This window comes from Neofelis nebulosa, chromosome 3 (genome assembly GCF_028018385.1).
Source record: "Neofelis nebulosa isolate mNeoNeb1 chromosome 3, mNeoNeb1.pri, whole genome shotgun sequence".
NCBI lineage: Eukaryota > Metazoa > Chordata > Mammalia > Carnivora > Felidae > Neofelis > Neofelis nebulosa.
The window spans coordinates 39,643,571-39,661,116 of NC_080784.1; the positions used below are offsets into that span (position 1 = coordinate 39,643,571).

Genomic DNA, 17,546 nt, shown 5'->3' on the forward strand with positions numbered 1-17,546 from the left:
GTCTCTCAAAAATGAAATTAAAAAGTTAAAAAATATTAAAATGTTTGCTTTAAAAAAATGGAAAAGATATTTTCTTTTGAAACACAGGGATATGATGTCAAATTTCTACAAACTCAAGATAAGTAATTTGAGCTAGAGATTTATCTGGACAAATAATTAAATTTAACTCTTGTGGAATAAAAGTTTGTCTCTTGGGATGCCTGGGTGGCTTAGTTGGCTCAGCATCTGACTTCAGCTCAGGTCATGATCTTAGAGTTTGTAAGTTTGAGCCCCGCATCAGCTCTGTGCTGTCAGCTCCGAGCCCACTTTGGATCCTGTCTCACTCTCCCTCTGCCCCTATGTAACTTGTGCTTTCTCATTGTCTCTAAAATAAATAAAAACATTAAAAGAAAAGTTTGTCCCTCTTGTCCCTCACCAAACTTTTCCTTATGGAGCTCACATCTAAAACAAAAGTTTAGTCTGTTATGGCAACATTTTTATAAGTCATGCTGTTAATCTTTTGGTTTATATCTTGTTTATACTTCTCCTTATATTGGAATTCCCTAAAGTCATACAAGGTAACCCTCAGCAGCACATTCCCAGAGTCTTCACTACAACTTGTTTGCTAGACTCACAGCTCCAAAAAGGGTCATAGGGAAACAGGGTCAGTCTTTCCAGGAACCATTTAAAGTAGGTTTGAGGAGGCTTTGAAAGACTTTGGCTTTAAAATACCTTCCCCACTAATCTTCCATGACATTTCATCCCTGAGATTTATTAATTGCCTTTTGAGCTTAAAGTAGTTTTACACATTCTGTATTCTCAGTTCAAATGTCCCTTTAAATGGGAAGTACCATAAGCTACGATCTTACTGGTTCTGTGTCCAATTTTGAGCTTGTCTTGATAAAGCATCTTCCAACCAGTGGAGTCAGAACACCAAGCAACCATACCTTGTCTAAGTCCCTTGCTCCCTCCAGGTCTCAGGTTCCACATAGGCAAAATGAGGGGGTGGGACCACTTTCCAGCTGTAAACCTTCCAGGATTCTCTAAATAGGTGAGAGCTACTTAGAAACAACATATATGAAAGAAGACACAATACTGATCCTTGGGAGGAAAAGGTGAACCAGAAAACGGGGAATAGGACACTAAAGGCAAATGGGAAAACCAGCCATGGTTTACTTATTTCACAATTTTGCCAAAGGCCAGACCTGGTCAGGGAATAAACCTGCTGTGAAAGCACCTTGCACATTCCTTGCTGTGTGTGTGAGCAGAACCTCCAGGAGGAACATAAGTAGACAAATTATTGAGTGTTCCTGAAAAATGTCTATGACACAAGTAGAACCAATTTCTAGTCTTCCAAAGAATGCTGTGCTGAAAATTCCTATAGCAAACATCTCTTGGCTTGCATATGGTTTTTTCCTAATATTTCCAGAAAAAAATTAAAGAACAGTTTATATTTTCATTATAAGTCTATTGAGTAATTTTTAACTAGAAACACCTACACAATCTCAATAGCCTGCCCAGCCCCCCAACTCAAAAGACTCTTCATCTCAGATCAAGAACTTAAAATTTAAAACTCTTACATCAAAAGCATACATATTCTTCTAGAATATGTTAGGAAGGAGGAGCCAAGTTGGCAGAACAGCATGGAAGTTTTTCTTGCATCTCGCATTCATGAAATACAGCCAGATCAACACTAAACCATCATGCACACCTAGAAAACTGATTTGAGGATTAAGCCAACAATCTGCACAATCTGAACCACAGAGCTCAGCAGGTATGTGGTGGGGAGAGGTGAACTGGGGGTAGAGTGAAGCCGCAGAGGGCAGGGAGTTGTTTTTGCATGTGAAGAGAGGACGGAGTTGGGGGGAGAATATGGGAAATCCCCCCCACAAAAAGCAGCTGGAGAGAAAGTGGAAAAGTGGAAACAGCTGCAAGGACTGAACTAAAAAGGGAGAAAGGAGAAAGGAGAGGATTTAAATTTCATTAAGACTCTATGAATGGGGGGGGGGTGCAAAGACTGAAACTCTGCAGTTCGATACCTGGTGGTGCTCTGGTGAGAAGGACAAATCCTCAGGAGCAGGGTAAAGTCTGGGGGTCTTCAGGCCACATGGGGAGAGTCAGTTCCCCTGCTGGGAAGACATCTGGTAGAGGCTGTGTGCCCCCACCCCCCCGACCAGGTAAAGGCACCAATGGACCTGGGAGAACTACCACATTCACTGGTACTGGAACAAGGTTGTTAAGGGTGAAGCCTGGTGCCAGATGTGTGTTGTGATTTTCCATAATCCCTGAAGTGCTGCTGCCACACAATCACGTGAACTTTTTCTGGGATGGGCTGGCACCCAGTCACAGTCTCTGGGCATCGGCAGCAGCACGGTCCCGCAAATGCTCCTGGGTATGGCTGGCATCCAGCCATTACTCAGTGAGACCCTCCCACAGAGGGGCAGAATAGGTCAAAGCTGCAGTCCCTCAGAAGTAAGGGGTCAGGAAAACAGCCACATCTGAGATAAAACTCAGGAGGGAGGTGTTGCCTGGGGCTTGCTCAGGGACAGTGCAAAAGCGGGGAGTGGACAGAAGCTGGAGACAAAGGACAGGTGCATGATTGCTGATTGGGGAGAACAGAGTTATGCTGGCAGAGACTGGGTACCTGGGTGATGCCATTTTCACCCTTCCCACGCATCCACATACACATCTACAAGCGCCACAACAATCCACCCCAGTAAGCTAAGCAGCGCCATCTAGTGGGGAACAGAGCCGTTACACTAAGCCCCACCCAACTGGGCCAACTTCGCTCTTCATGAACACCAAAAGTCTCTCTGCCTGCTTAGTTAATGGATTATAAAGCGCTTCATAGTTTGACTTCTAGGGGAAAATGAAATAATTTCAATCTTATTTCAGTCTGCTCACTAGTCCATCTATTCAATTTTATTTTCTCTTTTTCATTTCTTTTCTTCTTCTTGAACACAGAAAGAAAAAAAATATTTTTATTTTCAATTTTTATTAAAAATACTTTTAATTTTTTTATGCTATATATTTTTTACTTTTTTGTAAATTTTTCTAATTCTATTTTACTTCCATCATTTGATTTTATTCTATTTCATTGTATTCATTTTTTCAAATTTTCAAATGATTTCCTTCCCATCCCCCACATTTCTCTCTAATCTGTCAAGCCCCTGTCAACACCCAGACAAAAACACACCTATGATCTAGCATCATTTATTTGATTTTTGTGTGTGTTTTTAATTTTTTAATTTTAATATTTTTATTTTAATTTTTCTATCTCACTAATTCCTTTTCTTTCCCAAAAGAAAAAGCAGGAAGAAACGATAGCCAGGGACTTAACCAACACAGATACAAGAAGATGTCTGAACCAGAATTTAGAATCATAATAATAAGAATACTAGCTGGAGTCTAAAATAGATTAGACACTTTCTGTGGAGATAAAAGAAGTAAAAGCTAGTCAGGATGAAATAAAAAATGTTATAACTGAGCTGCAATCTCAAATGGTTGCCACAGCAGCAAGGATGGATGAGGCAGAGCAGCGAATCAGCGATAAAGAGGACAACCTCACAGAGAATAATGAAACAGAAAAAAAGAGGGAGACTAATGCAAAAGAGCAAATTTAAGAATTAGAGAAATCAGTGACTCCTTAAAAAAGAACAACGTTAGAATCATAGGGGTTCCAGAAGATGAAGACACAGAAAAAGGAGTAGAAGGGTTATGTGAGCAAATCATAGCAGAAAACTTTCCTAACTTGGGGAAAGACACAGATATCAAAATCCAGGAAGCACAGAGGACTCCCATTAGAGTCACCAAAAACTGACCATCAACAAGGCATATCATAGTCAAATTCACAAAATACTCAGGCAAGGAGAGACTCATGAAAGCAGCAAGGGGAAAAAATTCCTTAACCTACAAGGGATGACAAATCAGGTTTGCAGCAGACCTATCCACAGAAACTTTGGCAGGCCAGAAAGGAGTGGCAGATTATATTTAATGTACTAAATTGGAAAAAAAATGCAGCAAGAATTCTTTATCCAGCAAGACTGTCATTCAAAATAAGAGGAGGGATTAAAAGCTTCCCAGCAACATAATGGCAATAAATTCATATCTTTCAGTACTCATTATAAGCAACATAATGGCATAAATTCATATCTTTCAGTACTCACTCTAAAGGTCGATGGACTAAATAATACAATCAAAAGGCATGGATAAGAATGGGTAAGAAGAAAAGATCCACCTATATGCTGTTTACAAGATACCCACTTGGGACCTAAAGACACCTTCAGATTGAAAGTAAGGAGATGGAGAACCATCTATCATGCTAATTGTCAACAAAAGAAAGCCATAATAGCCATACTTATATCAGACAATCTAGAATTTAAAATAAAGACTGTAACAAGAGATAAAGAAGGGCATTATATAATAATTATGGGGTCTATCCACCAAGAAGACCTAACAATTGTAAACATTTATGCTCCAAATGTGAAGCACCCAAATATATAAATCAATTAATCACAAACATAAAGAAACTCATTGATAATAACCATAATAGTAGGAGACTTCAACACCCCACTCACAGCAATGGACAGATCATCTAATCAGAAAATCAACAAGGAAACAATGGCTTTGAGTGACACATGGGACCAGATGGACTTAACAGATATATTCAGAACACTTCATCCTAAAGTAGCAGAATATACATTCTTTTCCAGTGCACATGGCATGTTCTCCAGAATAGACCACATACTGGGACACAAAACAGCCCTCAACAAGTACAAAAAGATCGAGATCATACCATGCATATTTTCAGACCACAATGCTATGAAACTGGAAATCAACCACAAGAAAAAATTTGGAAAGACAAAAAATACTTGGAAACTAAAGCATATCCTAGTAAAGAATGAATAGGCTAACCAAGAATTAAAGAGGAAATTAAAAAGTGCATGGAAGCCAAGGAAAATGATAACACCACAGCCCAAAACCTCTGGGACACAGCAAACATGTCATAAGAGGGAAGTGTACAACCATTCAGGCCTTCTTAAGTAAGGAAGAATGGTCTCAGAAACACAACGTAACCTTACACCTTGAAGAGCTGGAAAAAGAACAGCAAATAAAACCCAAAACACAGCACAAGACAGGAAATAATAAAGATTAGAGTAGAAATCAAAACTATCAAAAAAAAAAAAAAACACAGAACAGATCAATTAAACCAGAAGCTGGTTCTTTGAAAGAATTAACAAAAGTGATAAGAAAAAGGAAGGACCCAAATAAAATCAAGAATGAAACAGAAGAGAACAGAACTAACACAGCAGAAATACAAACAATAATAAGAAAATATTACCAGCAATTATACGCAAATAAAATGGGCAATTTGGAAGAAATGGACAAATTCCTAGAAACATAGACACTACAAAAACGGAAACAGGAAGAAATGGAAAATTTGAACAGACCATACCAGTAAAGGAACAGAATTAGTAATCAAAAAGCTCCCCCCCAAAAAAGACTCCAGGGTCAGATGGTTTTCCAGGGGAATTCTACCAAACATTAAGGAAGAGTTAACACCTATTCTCTTGAAAGAGCTGTTCCAAAAAATAGAAATGGAAGGAAAACCTCCAAACTCTTTCTATGAAGCCAGCATTACTTTGATTCCAAAACCAGACAGAGACCCCACTAAAAAGCAGAACAATAGACCAATTTCCCTGATGAACATGGATGCAACAAGATATTAGCCAACTGGCTCCAACAACACATTAAAAAAATTATTCACCAAGACCAAGGGGGATTTATACCTGGGATGCAGGGCTAATTCAATACCTGCAAAACAATCAATATAATTGATCACATCAGTATAAGAGAGGACAAGAACCATATGATCCTCTCAATAGATGCAGAGACAGCATTTGACAAAATACAGCATCCTTCCTTGATAAAAAACCTCAAGAAAGTAGGGATAAAAGGATCATACCTCGAGATCATAAAGACCACATATGATAGACTCAACGTGAATATCATCCTCAATGGGGAAAAACTGAGAGCTTTCCCCCTAAGGTCAGGAACAAAACAGGGGTGTCCACTCTCGCCACTGTTATTCAACACAGTATTGGAAGTCTTAGCCTCAGCAATCAGACAATACAAAGAAATAAAAGGCATCCAAGTCAGCAGGGGGAGGTCAAACTTTCACTCTTCGCAGATGACATGATACTCTGTATGGAAAATCCAAAAGATTCCACCTAAAAACTGCTAGAACTGATCGGTGAAAGCAGCAAAGTTGCAGGATATAAAATCAATGCACAGGTTGCATTCGTATACACCAATAATAAAGCAACAGAAAGAGAAATCAAGGAATCGATCGCACTTAAAACTGCACCAAAAACCATAAAATACCTAGGAATAAATCTAACCAAAGAAGTGAAAAATATATACACTGAAAACTATCGAAAGCTTATGAAAGAAATTGAAGACACGAAAAAATGGAAAAAGATTCCATGCTCCTAGAGAGTTAGAACAAATATTGTTAAACAGTCGATACTACCCAAAGCAATCTACATATTCAATGCAATCCCTATCAAAATAATACCAGCATTCTTCACAGAGCTAGAACAAACAACCCTAAAATGTGTATGGAACCAGAAAAGACCCTGAATAGTCAAAGCAATCTTGAAAAAGAAAACCAAAGCAGGAGGCATCACAATCCCGGACTTCAAACTGGGTTACAGAGCTGTAATCATCAAGACAGTACATACTGGCACAAAGACACTCAGATCAATGGAACAGAATAGAGAACCCATAAATGGACCCACAAATGTATGGCCAACTAATCTTTGACAAAGCAGGAAAGAATATCCAATGGAATAAAGACAGTCTCTTCAGCAAGTGGTACTGGGAAAACTGGACAGCGACATGCAGAAGAATGAACCTGGTCCACTTTCTTACACCATACACAAAAATAAACTCAAAATGGATGAAAGACCTAAATGTAAGACAAGAAGCCATCAAAATCCTCGAATAGAAAGCAGGCAAAAACCTCTTTGATCTTGGCCACAGCAACTTCCTACTCAAACGTGTCCGGAGGCAAGGGAAACAAAAGAAAAATGAACTACTGGGACCTCATCAAAATAAAAAGCTTCTGCACAGTGAAGGAAACAATCAGCAAAACTACAAGGCAACCGACAGAATGGGAGAAGATATTTACAAATGACATATCAGATAAAGGGTTAGTATCCAAAATCTACAAAGAACTTATCAAACTCAACACCCAAAAAAACAAAGAATCCAGTGAAGAAATGGGCAAAAAGCATGAATGGACACTTCTCTAAAGAAGACACCCAGATGGCCAACTGACACATGAAAAAACGCCCAACATCATTCATCATAAGGGAAGTACAAATTAAAACCACAATGAGATACCACCTCACACCAGTCAGAATGGCTAAAATGAACAACTCAGTCAACAACAGATACTGATGAAGATGCAGAGAAACAGGATCTCTTTTCCACTGCTGGTGGGAATGCAATCTGGTGTAGCCACTCTGGAAAACAGTATGGAGGTTCCTCAAAAAACTAAAAAAATAGAACTACCCTACAACCCAGCAATTGCACTACTAGGTATTTATCTAAGGGATACCAGTGTGCTGTTTTGAAGGGATACGTGCACTCCAATGTTTATAGCAACACTATCAATAATAGCCAAAGTATGGAAAGAGCCCAAATGTCCATCAATGGATGAATGGATAAAGAAGATGTGGTGTATACACACACACACACACACACACACACACACACACACACACACACACAATGGAGTATTACTCGGCAATCAAAAAGAATGAAATCTTGCCATTTGCAACTACATGGATGGAACTGGAGGGTATTAAGCTAAGTGAAATTAGTCAGAGAAAGACAAATATCATATGGCTTCACTCATATGAGGAATTTAAGAGACAAAAACAGATGAACATAAGGAAAAGGAAACAAAAATAATATAAAAACAGGGAGGCAGACAAAAACATAAGAGACTCTTAGGGGCACTTGGGTGGCTCAGTCGGTTAAGCATCTGACTTCAGCTCAGGTCATGATCTCGCAGTTTGTGGGTTCGAGCCCTGCGTCAGGCTCTGTGCTAACAGTTCAGAGCCTGGAGCCTGTTTCGGATTCTGTGTCTCCTCCTCTCTCTGCTCTCTGCCCCTCTCCTGCTCATGCTCTGTCTCTCTCTGTCTCTCAATAATAAATAAATGTTAAAAAAAGATTCTTAAATATGGAGAACAAACAGAAGGTTACTGCAGGGGTTGTGGGAGGGGGGACGGGCTGAAAGAGTTGGGGGTGTTGGGGGGCCTACTTCTGAAATCCTTGTTGCACTGTATGCTGGCTAACTTGGTGTAAATTGGGGGGGGGATTAAAAAAGAATATATTAGGAAAAAAATCTAATGTAGTTAGAGATAAAGTACTCTGGGTAAAAATAAAAAGGGAAAAACAAAATACACACCCCATTTCATTGTTCCAATTCTAGAGGTTAGCCCAGGAAAGGATTCAGCACCAGCAGTCAGCAAACTAACAGAAGCAATGGGGAGGGTCATTTACCAAAAAGTCTACAGGAACCAGAAAGGAGGCAATTTACATTGTTTTCGCGAAAACTTTCTTTATGAGGGAAATGTATTTGGTTTTCTCCTATCTCAAAAGTTACTGATATGAAAAAGGACACTACAAGGCTATAGGCAACATCATTCATATCAGGTGGGTCTCCTCTTTATTGTATCCCCAACCAGCAGTAATAATCAAAATATTAAACTACTGGTACAGCAATAGGCAAGTGCTAAATCCAAATGGACACCGTGTGCAAACCATTGTAAAGCTTTATAGGTGCACAATAGCTGCCTATCAGCTCACTTTCCACCTCTTAAATTAAGCATAATATCTACCTGGGCCTGTTATCAGACCTCCTAATTCCTAACTGACTTTTAAGCAGTTTGCATGGTCAATATATATGCTAACCAGTACAGTAGCCACTAGCCTCAGGTAGCTACAGAACATGTGAAATGTGGTCAATCTGCATTGAGATATGTCATAAGTAGAAAATATACACTAAATTCTGATGACTTAGTAAGAAAAAAGAATGTAAAATATCTTAATATTTTATATTGATTACATGTTAAAATGATACTATTTTGGATACACTGATTCCACGTGTTTCTCTTAATTTTTAAATGCAGCTATTATAGAATTTAAGATTACATATGTGATTTGCATTATATCTCTATTGCATAGTACTGGTCTAGATCTCCTGAAATCCCCAAATTGAAATATTTTTGTTCTATGTTTAACACTCTTGGGGGTCTTCAAGAGAGTGAGTTAATCTAACAAACTAATTGGTGTTAATATGTCACTCTCCTCAAACAAGCAGAGTTGGAAGGGAACTTTAGGTTAATTTACCCAATCCCATTTCATTTTTATAGCCAGGAAACCGAGCTATAAATGTGTAATACTTATAGAGGATAAATGTATAACAAACACATCAAGGATAAGATTAACACAGCCTCCTAACTCCCAGCCAGTCCTTTTCCCAATTTTACTATTTTATCACTGCATTTGCCCTTACCCTGCAGATAATACATTAACTCAAAGCAGTGATCCTTACCAGAGCAGATATTTCAGGCACGTGGAGGAATAAATACAGGGACAGAGAGTCATTTCAAGTCAGATGGTTGGCTGTTTATTCTCAGGTATGACCCGAGTTGTTTTCAATCATCTTTTTAAAATGTGATTCAAAGGATCCTGTTGCTAAGCTTCTCCCTTCAAAAGCATACATCATCATTTACAGATTAAAATTCAGAGCTTCTTAGCCCTCTTACATCATGTCATGAAAATGCAATTCCAAATGGCATTCCAAGAATTATGTCTCTATTGTTAACTAGATTTGAATGCCTAGAAAACTGCTGATCTTAGGTCTCTAGTTTTTGACTCATAACAGTATCCCACTAAAAAAATAAAATAAAATTCTTAAATTCCCTCAAGAATTCTATTAACCTGCGATATAGCTTTTCAGACCCTGACATATAATCACTTCTGTGATGTTTTCTGTATAGGAGACATCATTACATTCTGGGCTAGACTCAGTTACTAAGACTGAGACTTGCAACTAATATTCTTTAAGTAAGTTAATGGAATTTCTCCCTTGCTTTCACTAGGGAGAAAAAGGGTAACAACTGCTGTTATTGTGCTCATATGATCAAGGCCACTTATAAATTAATAACCTGGACCTTTTGTTCCAGAGGTGGATTTGACTTGTGGCAGTTGGCATTGTATTGAGAAATGTCCTTGCACTGCTCCTGTGAGAAGAAAAGTGGTCCATAATGTAAAATTACTTATCTAATGTTGGCAAATTAAAAATGAGCAATCTGAGGAAACAGAGCTAATTTCAACCTGAGAATTTATTTTTTAAAAAATCTCAAACCACCCACCCACTACGCAACAAACAACTCAACAGTAACACTGAGGGTTTACAACTAGATATTTATATTATGGGCACTTCTAAACATGAGTTGAGTTTAATGACACTGCTCATATTCTCAAATATGTCAATTTTAGAAAGAATCATGCCTTTTTTTAACATGCCAAGAAAAATCACAAAGTCAGAAAAAGATGCATCATGTCTCAAGAATGTCCTAGATTTTCTAGATTTAAAATATCCTGTTCCAAGCTTCTTATATGTCTTGTTATAACGGACATTTGTTGTTTCTAAAATGGAATTTCCTAGCCATGTGGTTGGTGTGGGTCCTAACGGTCTTAAGCCATAAGTATATGCTACTCTAGGTTGCAATTGAGGAGAGAAAACTTACTGAATTCTAGCTCATTAAGCCAAGGGGATATTATTTTGCATTTGGCTTGAGCCATCAGGGAAGTGGAATTTTTTATTTGCTAGATTAGAACCTGAAAACACACACCTGGAAGTTTCCACTTTCTAAACATGAAGGGATTGCTGAGTCCAACGCCCATGTTCAAAGATTTAACTAAGACACAAAGCATATACAACTGGCTGCACCTATCATACTAGGGATGGCAAACTCAAATGCATTCAGGGGCTGGGCCAACACAATGTGGAAACCTACCGGATGTGATATAATAGGGAGTAGTGGAGAAGAGACTGCTGATCCTCTCTGAGTGCATATAAATTAGAACGAAAACAAATATAGCACTGTGCTGGTCAAACAAAACTGCTGACATTAGGTCTGCTGGCTACATTAAATTCATTGGCATTGTATTGGCCACCAAGTTTCCACCTGGCTCTAAAATGAACCTCAGAAACCTCTATTAACCTGGCCCTAAATAATTCCTCTTCTGTAAATCTCATACAGCCCAGTCATGTTTTTAAACATTTTGGGCTGCTACACAGTCTCCCTTTCCCTACTTAGGCTTAAGGATGAATTATTTAAGCTGTTGAAAACATCTTGTTACATGAAATACTGGGAGTAAACGGTATCTACACTTTCTAATTGCCATTGTTTTTAAAGCTAAAGAAACAAAGCCAAATGTATGGGGCTAACTACCAAGCTATCAAGTTTTTATATCTAATACAAATCATCCATCTGTCCCATATCTTGAAAAATTTCCAAATGCACCAGCAGCATGGAGATAAATTTAGACATTTTGAAGTGAAATGGGAACTGAATAAAGTAGAAATAAGTTAATTTATAAAGAAGCGAGGCTATTTCTGATATTTATTTTTTGAAATTGGAAAATGATGATGAGTTTCTTAACAGAGACTTGTTAGGTCTAACCACTCTTTCAAAAGTAAGTTTAGGTTCCAAGTGAACTCTTCTGAAAAATTAACAGTCATGGCTTGGAGGTACAAATCCAATCAAATACAAACAACCTCTCTTCCCCCTGTCAACAGAGAGACAGGCACAGATGTAGTCAATTATAGCCCATTCTGAGTGTAGTTCGCTGCTTTAAGTAAGAGAATCTTTTTCTTATAGGCTAAAGCTAGTAAGATAAATGGAAGTCTCTTTGTTCTCTGTAGACTTTTTATAGACTTTAAAACAAAACAACAACAACAAAAAACTCACACTCTGAACCTACTTATTTACTATAATTTCTAGTAACTTACTGTCAGTCAGACTTTGAAGGCACAGAAAGAGCTATGAATTTGGCCTACAATGAAGACTGTTGGTACTCAAAGCAACTTGGGATATAAACAACTGAAATGCGTAAAGGGAGGAACAACTCCCAGTGTAATCACCAAAAGCTTAACATTCTAACAAAATAAGGCATTTTTCCTTATCAAGTGTAAAAATTGTAAGAATTTCCTATGGTCTGAAACCACAGGGAGGTCCCTACTACAGGAGTAGGTGAAAGAGCTAATTTTTGCCTGTTATTCTTACTGGCGACAGGATGCAGATGGGATTAAAGCTCCCCTTCCTGTCACTGCCCACTTGAGATTCACACTGAATTGCAGACACTGTTCTTACCTGCCTATCAGATTTGTTTTCAGGGCACCTACTAAGCTGTCTCAGAGAAGTACTTTCTTTGATGTTATCTTTTATATATAATAATAAAATTCCATGCATTCATTCAACAAATATACATTGAACCTATGTTCCAGAAGCTTGAGGATAGAGAAGTGAACAAAATATACAAAATGATCAATAAAAAACTCTCATACCCTCTATTCAGGGAATGAGATTAGATTCATTCAGGGAATGAAGCAGTCTGCTAAGAAAATGTTGCTTATAAAGCAGAATACTTAATGCTATGCAAAAGATCTCCACGAACACACACACAACACAAATTCTGGTGGCTGAAATAATAGCAAAGTGGACCCCACAAGATATATTACCACAAGTTAGTGAAAACTAATATTCACTTTTTAAAAAGAATTAATTTTATAAACACCTTTTTGGATAGCATCTACTCTTCTACTTTCCTAATAGACATAGGTTAATGCAACTTGAGAGACAATCCAATATGCCTGACATATTAGCATATGAGTATGATTTTCATGAGCCAGGGATTGTGTAATACAATTTTCAGGTTCCATGAGGTGACAATGTAATGAAAGCAAGACTGATCCCCACAAAGCTTGGTCTAAATTCCATGTTAGGAAATGAAAATGCTGGTTCTTGCTAGGTTACATTTTCTGAAAAGGGGCACCACAGTAGGTTCAAAAGTACAGAGTGCAGGGGTGCCTGAGTGGCTCAGTTGGTTGAGTGTCTGACTTTGACTCAGGTAATGATCTCGCAGTTGGTGGGTTTGAGTCCCACGTCAGGCTCTGTGCTGATAGCTCAGAGCTTGAAGCCTGCTTTGGATTCTGTGTCTCCCTCTCTCTGTCCTTCCCCTACTCACACTCTGTCTCTCAAAAGTGAATAAATGTTAAAAAATCTTAAAAAAAAAAGTATGGAGTGCTTCTAGCAGTGACAACTTTTCAATGATCTTGCAGCTACCCCCACCTCCTGTGGACAAGCTCTCAGCCTTTAAAGTCAAGGGCTCAAAGTAAGGTGTTGAGTGCTAGACACAGGGGAGTGAGGGTGTTAGGAAATTCAATTAGTATGTGTGAAAATAAAAGGGCCCATAGCTGAAAGCCACTCAAAGTGTGAAGATTGCTTTCTGAGAAACTCCCATTTCTCAAGAATGAACAAACCTGGGGAAAGATGAGCTCCTTAGTTTTTTGTTTTGTTTTTTACAAAATATTTTTCAAGTCTTTTGCTGGTGAGGCTTCTACAGTTTTTGCTAATAAACTTTTACCTTTACTAAAAGAATGACTTTTCTTCATCTGCCCACAGCAAGAACTTGCTTGACCATAAAGAATGCTAGTACATGGATCTGCACTGGATAAAATGCCACATCTTATAACAAATTTTATAACTCAGGGAGATACTTTTTTAAGCTTCCATGAAATCCTATGCAATTCAATATGCAAGCATACAGCAAAGATTAGAAATGAACTTGAGGTCTCTGTACTCCCAAGAACTCACCATCTTGAGCAGGGGGAGGTGTTATGGAATCTACCATAGATACAAAGACATACTGAAAAACTTTAACATAAAACCAACTGTGGCAAGGACTGTAACAGATTAAACCCAATTAATAAGTTTAGAATTGACTTTTTAAAAAAAATAAATGTTTATTTATTTTGAGAGAAAGAGAGCAGGGGAAGGGCAGAGAGAAGAGAGACAGAGAGAGAGAATCCCAAGCAGGCTCTGCACTATCAGCACATAGCCTGACCTGGGGTCTTGATCTCATGAACTGTTTGATCTTGAACTGAGGGAAAAGCAAGAGTCAGATGCTTAACTGACTGAGCCACCCAGGCACCCCGAGTAGTCTTTTCATAGGAGGTATTTGAGCTGCATTTTGAAAGCTGAACAGGACTTTCAGGAATGAAGATGAGGGGAGGGGCATTTGGGGCAGAAGAAAGTAGATGAACACAGGCACAAAGTACACTTGGAGAGAGTAGGCAGAAATGTGACTAACACATAAGGAGGCTGTTGTGGAAAGAAACCAGTGTGGTAGAAAGACAGAAGGAACCCAAATCCTCTGAGATTAAGGATTAGGACTTTACTCATAAGATAAATTTTGGGGGGAGTCTTAGGAGAACCTCAAGGGCAGCTGCTAAACAGAGGAATGCCACTGTCTGGGTTAAGCCTTAGAAAACTAATTGTCAGGCTCTGTGCTGACAGCTCAGAGCCTGGAGCCTGCTTCAGATTCTGTTCCCCCTCTCTTTGCCCCTCACCCTCTCATACTCTGTCTCTTTCTCTCTCAAAAATAAATAAACATTAAAAAAATTAAAAAAGAAAAACTAACTGTCACAAGAGAACTAAAGAGACACAGGAGGCTACCACCACATTCAGGTGAGAGATGAAAAACCCAGGACTTGAGCAGAGGAAGTATAAGAGCAATTGCCTATGGTAAGGAAGAGACAGAAGTGAAACACTAGAGTGGCTGAGCACTGGGATTTAGCTCCTGATTAGATACTGGGGGCTGCAGGGGCCAGGAGGAGGGTGCTCAAATGAGTCTAAGTTTCAAGCTTTAGGAAGAAACAGGATGATAAGATGAGAATGAAGGAGATGAAGGACAGAAAGTAACACAGACTATAACAGATACTTCATGTCACCCTATAGCTCATTTCCTCCACTGTATTTTTATTTTTTATTTTTTTGACTCAAACTCTGCTGGAAGAGATATAGACACATAGAAAGCAGCTGCCCCATTCTGGGATTGTTTTTTCTCACAGCAGGCACACATTATCCCAACCAGGCAGGCTGTTTGCTTTTAAGCACATAAACTAACAGATATTTTTTGATGTTTGTTTGATGCTTAAATAGAATCCTGAGCATGAGGGGCCACCATGATCTAGACCATGCCCAGAGCTCCCAAGTTAGAGCCAGGGTCAAGGTATACTTCCCATAGTTGCAGTAGCCAAAAAAAAAAAAAAAGTCTCATGCAAAAAATCATAAAATAACTTAGGCATAGGCATTTATTACATTTAGGTTCAACATACCTCAAATTCCAGATAGTGATCTTTCAGTCTGTATTCATCTATCTCCTTGGCTTTAACTTTCTTATCCGGGGGATATGAGCGGTGTTCAGCCAGCTCAGTGGTAATCTGCTTCAGTTTGCTTTCATGAGATTTCAGCTGTTCCTCCTGCAGGATTTTATTAAGCTATTTAGCATCAGAAAATAATTCATAGAGTACTTTTCAATAAAAAAATCATAGAGTGCTTTTAAAAATCCCTTATGATGAATGACTTTAATTCATCAAAACAGTCCAATGTGCCTCTGCTGCCACATCTTACCAACTTTCTCATGCTAGTATTCACATATACCTTTACAAACTGACAACAGGCCCCTTGTTATAAAACCAAATACTTTCAGAGCCCCTTATCAAATATACCGGTCATGAAGTTGAGAACAGGCTTCCTAACAGATAATCCAAAAGGCAAAGTACCAGTTAAGCACTTAGAGTCCCAGATAATTTGGCTTTTCTATTTCCTGTCCAATCAGTAATGCTGCTAATTTCCCCGTCTGTCACAATGAATGAAAAGTCTCTCTGCTTAGTTTTTCTTTTTCCTTTTTGAGACGAACAATGTCACCAAGAAATAATTCTCTGAAAGCTATCTGAAGATATTCTAAAAAATGCATACACCTATGCCTTTTCCCTCCAAAGTAGCAGAGGTTTTAACTTCTTTCAAAATCTTATTGATCCAAAGTATTAATTCAAATAAATGCTCCTATAGAGAAATTATTGCCTGAACAGTGTCACTATAGGCACCATGCACCAATGCAACATGGTTGATCCTATGCCAAAGAATTTACATACTAGGGGCAACATTTTTATCACCTCATAATAATGAAAGACACCATCAAACCCTCTGGTAACATTTTAAAAATGAAACAAAAACATTGGAATTTTCTTGCATTCCTAAAGTTATATGACTGCTTTGTTTACTATTCTGCATTCACATATATATTATCCAATTCTTGATTATAAATTTCACATGTACAATAAGAAATAAATGAATAAAATAAATGAAAAGGAAATGATTAAACTAGGCGATAAATACAATTTGTATAATAACACCATAATTTCTTTTTCTTTTCTTTTCTTTTTTTTTTTTTAAGAGCAGACAAAAGGAATTTCCCTCCTTCGTGAAGTTCTTACTTTAGGACTTATCAATTTGTACTCTTCAAAAAAGGCATGGCAATGAGAAAAAAAAATGGTTGTTTCCTCCTGCTTCCAGAATTCATGTCACCCTAGATGATCACGAGAAGAGTTAAACGTAAAAAATTAACATGTACAACACATCATCACAATTCCCAGTTGAATTCTTTCCATATGACATTTTTGTAAATTAAAATTACTAAATCCTAGATCAGTAAGTAGTTGCCAGGTGATGAAGAATTTAAACCTTAAAGTAACTATATAATTAATCTGGCAACTTAACCTTGCAATTCAAACCTAGTTGGATAATTTAGAGGTGAAAAATCCCAACAATTTTAATTTATGATGTAGGAGTACATTGACAAACAGTAAAACCTTGGTTTGAGAGCATAATTTGTTCCAGAAACATGCTTGTAATCCAAAGCATTTGTATATCAAAGCGAATTTCCCCGTAAGAAATAATGGAAACTCAGAGATTCGTGTATCATGCTGACTGATTTGTGGATAATGACTCATACCTGTAGCCCAGGAATAAATCCCACTTGATCGTGGTGGATAATTCTTTTTATGTACTGTACGATTTGTATTGCTAGCATCTTGTTGAGAATTTCATCAGGGATGTTGATCTATAATTCTCCTTTTTAGTGGGGTCTCTGGTTTTGGAATCAAGGTAATCCTGGCCTCACTGAATGAGTTTGGAAGTTTTCCTTCCATTTCTTTCTTTTTTTTCTTTCTTTTTTTTTTCATCTGTAATAGTCATTTTTTTTTAAATTTAAATTTTGGTAAACATAACAGCACAATATTGGTTTCAGGAGTAGAATTCAGTGATTCATCACTTATATACAACACCCAGTGCTCATCACATCAAGTCACCTCTTTAATGCCCATCACCCATCTAGCCCATCTCCCACCCACCTCCTCC

General features: G+C 38.0%; 1 protein-coding gene across 22 annotated transcripts in view; it reads right to left on the reverse strand.

The window, feature by feature from the left end:
- Positions 1 to 17,546, reverse strand: part of PSD3 (pleckstrin and Sec7 domain containing 3) — a 747,126-nt gene that overhangs the window by 31,113 nt on the left and 698,467 nt on the right. For 11 of the 22 annotated variants that reach the window (XM_058720427.1, XM_058720429.1, XM_058720426.1 and 8 more), the window contains 2 exons: positions 15,464 to 15,607; positions 10,230 to 10,298 (listed from right to left, as the gene is read on the reverse strand). In XM_058720427.1, coding sequence (XP_058576410.1) covers positions 10,230 to 10,298; positions 15,464 to 15,607 — 213 coding nt within the window. Of the gene's footprint in view, positions 1 to 8,458; positions 8,524 to 9,607; positions 9,763 to 10,229; positions 10,299 to 11,653; positions 11,854 to 15,463; positions 15,608 to 17,546 lie in introns of those variants that run through there. The other 11 variants (XM_058720431.1, XM_058720430.1, XM_058720443.1 and 8 more) reach the window with 5 other exon arrangements.